At 30.4% G+C, this 1,847-nt stretch overlaps 1 protein-coding gene across 1 annotated transcript; it reads left to right on the top strand.

The window, feature by feature from the left end:
• The first annotated feature begins 278 nt into the window (after window positions 1–278).
• On the top strand, window positions 279–1,510 carry LOC107014056 (18 kDa seed maturation protein-like). The gene is made up of 2 exons (XM_015213922.2): window positions 279–394; window positions 1,121–1,510. Exons 1-2 carry the CDS (start codon window positions 320–322, stop codon window positions 1,370–1,372), a joined length of 327 nt encoding a protein of 108 aa, XP_015069408.1. The 5' UTR covers window positions 279–319; the 3' UTR covers window positions 1,373–1,510.
• The last annotated feature ends 337 nt before the right edge of the window (window positions 1,511–1,847 follow it).

The following is a 1,847-nucleotide window of genomic DNA, read 5'->3' as shown; positions in this document are numbered from 1 at the left end:
ATATATATATATATATATATATATATATATATAAATTGAAAGAGATCAAAAACATATATTGAACCAAAACTAGCACGAGTTCTAGTGTCTATTCATCTAAAATCTAAAAGAAGCACCTACAGAGAGGTTTGGTTGTCCTTGGAGGGTGATGACACCTGTTTTGACAGGTGTTGGAATTAGGTGATAAAAATGACACGTGTCATGTCATAAGTGCCACTAGGTAGATCTATTTAAATGACTTGTCGTACATTATTGTTCTAACATGATTAGATTATAGAAACAAAGATTAAGCATTCAAAGGAGAGAAAGTTAGGTCAAAATGCAAGCCATGAAAGAAACTGCATCTAATATCAAGTCTGGTATTGAAAAGACCAAAGCTGTTGCCCAAGAAAAGGTTTTTTACCTCTACCCCTTTTTTATTTTTTCTGTTTATTATTATCTGTCCATTATATTTACTTATTTATTATATGTCTATTTTTTTTATTCTCTTTCTAGATGAAATTGCTATATTTTTCTTTTTAGATGAAATTGCTAGAAAATATCGAATTATCTCTAATTTATAAAACGAACAAATATGTCTATTTTATTTTAATAGGAGTAGCAAAAATTATCTCTTATCATTTACTAATTTTTTATTATCAAAATGATAGTAGACAGCTAATATCAAACAGTGTCCTAATTGATATGTTTTAACATTTTTATTTTAATTTTGATATAATTTATAAATTATCATTTATTTTAGACTATATAAATTTCAATAATATAAGAAAATCTTTAAATTTTATGTCAATTTAAATTAATTTATATAAATATAAAATGGGATAGAGGGAATTTACTCCCACTAGTTTCTCTTAAGTTCATATTAAGTGAAAAGTGAAGAGTTCTCCAGAAAATATCCTCATGAGGAAAACGAAAACTAAAAACGAAGTTACTTTTGATTTTTATAGTTTTAATAAAAGGTTATTTGGTCTTGGAAGGATAAGAAATTAAAAACAAATAGCTCGTGGGAAGAAATTTAGGTGTGGTGTTTGGTTAGCATGTTTGATTAGAACTCATCTTTGAAATAATTGGTTCTCAAAAACATGGCTATTAAATTAAATTTATTTATTTATTTTGTCAGATGACAGGAAATAAGCCAAGTGAGGCAACAGAAGGCAAGACACACTCTTATTCAACGAGTGGAGTTAGTGGAGAGCCAAGTGGTGCACATCAGATGTCAGCATTGCCAGGGCATGGAAGTGGACAACCAACAGGTGGAGATGTGGTAGAAGGTGTGGTGCCTTCACACCCTATTGGGAAGGCTACTGGAACACAGAGACCTTCTGTTGCTCATAATACACGTGTTGGTGCCACTGACGGTTCATATACTTAATTACACACTTTTACCTTGTAGATTTCATTTCACAAGAATGATGTATTCCTTTCTTTACTTTGTAGATTTCATTTCACAAGAATGATGTATTCCTTTCTTTTAAGTCTCTCTCTATTGAACACCTTTTATCATTTCAAATTTGAACATATGTTTTGAGAATATCCTAGAAGTAGGAAATGTGTCTAATACACTCGCAATGACTCTTAATTTTTTTAATTCAAAAATTATTTAAAAATTATATTATAAATTTAAGGAGGAGGAGGAAGTGAAAATAAAATGAAACCATCCCAGTTCCCATTGAAATTCAGAACCCACTTTCCTTCTACATTATCAGCCCCTTCATGGCGACCCTTCCTCTTCGTCACGATAATTTTTTTTCTTCGTCGGTCTATTTTCAACTATGTTTTCTATCTCATTTTAGATGGATAAAGTTAGAAAAAAAAGTGGCGACCACTACCTCTCCCTTTATAGTGTT

The sequence above is a fragment of the Solanum pennellii genome, chromosome 3, assembly GCF_001406875.1.
Source record: "Solanum pennellii chromosome 3, SPENNV200".
In the NCBI taxonomy this organism is placed as follows: domain Eukaryota; kingdom Viridiplantae; phylum Streptophyta; class Magnoliopsida; order Solanales; family Solanaceae; genus Solanum; species Solanum pennellii.
The sequence above is the reverse complement of the archived record's forward strand: the minus strand, read 5'-3'. Positions and strand labels throughout refer to the sequence as shown.

What these genes read in the sequence shown, in the direction of transcription:
- LOC107014056 (XM_015213922.2), top strand. Translation starts at nt 320, where the DNA reads ATGCAAGCCATGAAAGAAACTGCATCTAATATCAAGTCTGGTATTGAA. An exon ending in AAGCTGTTGCCCAAGAAAAG is followed by an intron (nt 395 to 1,120) that starts GTTTTTTACCTC and finishes TTATTTTGTCAG; the next exon opens with ATGACAGGAAATAAGCCAAG.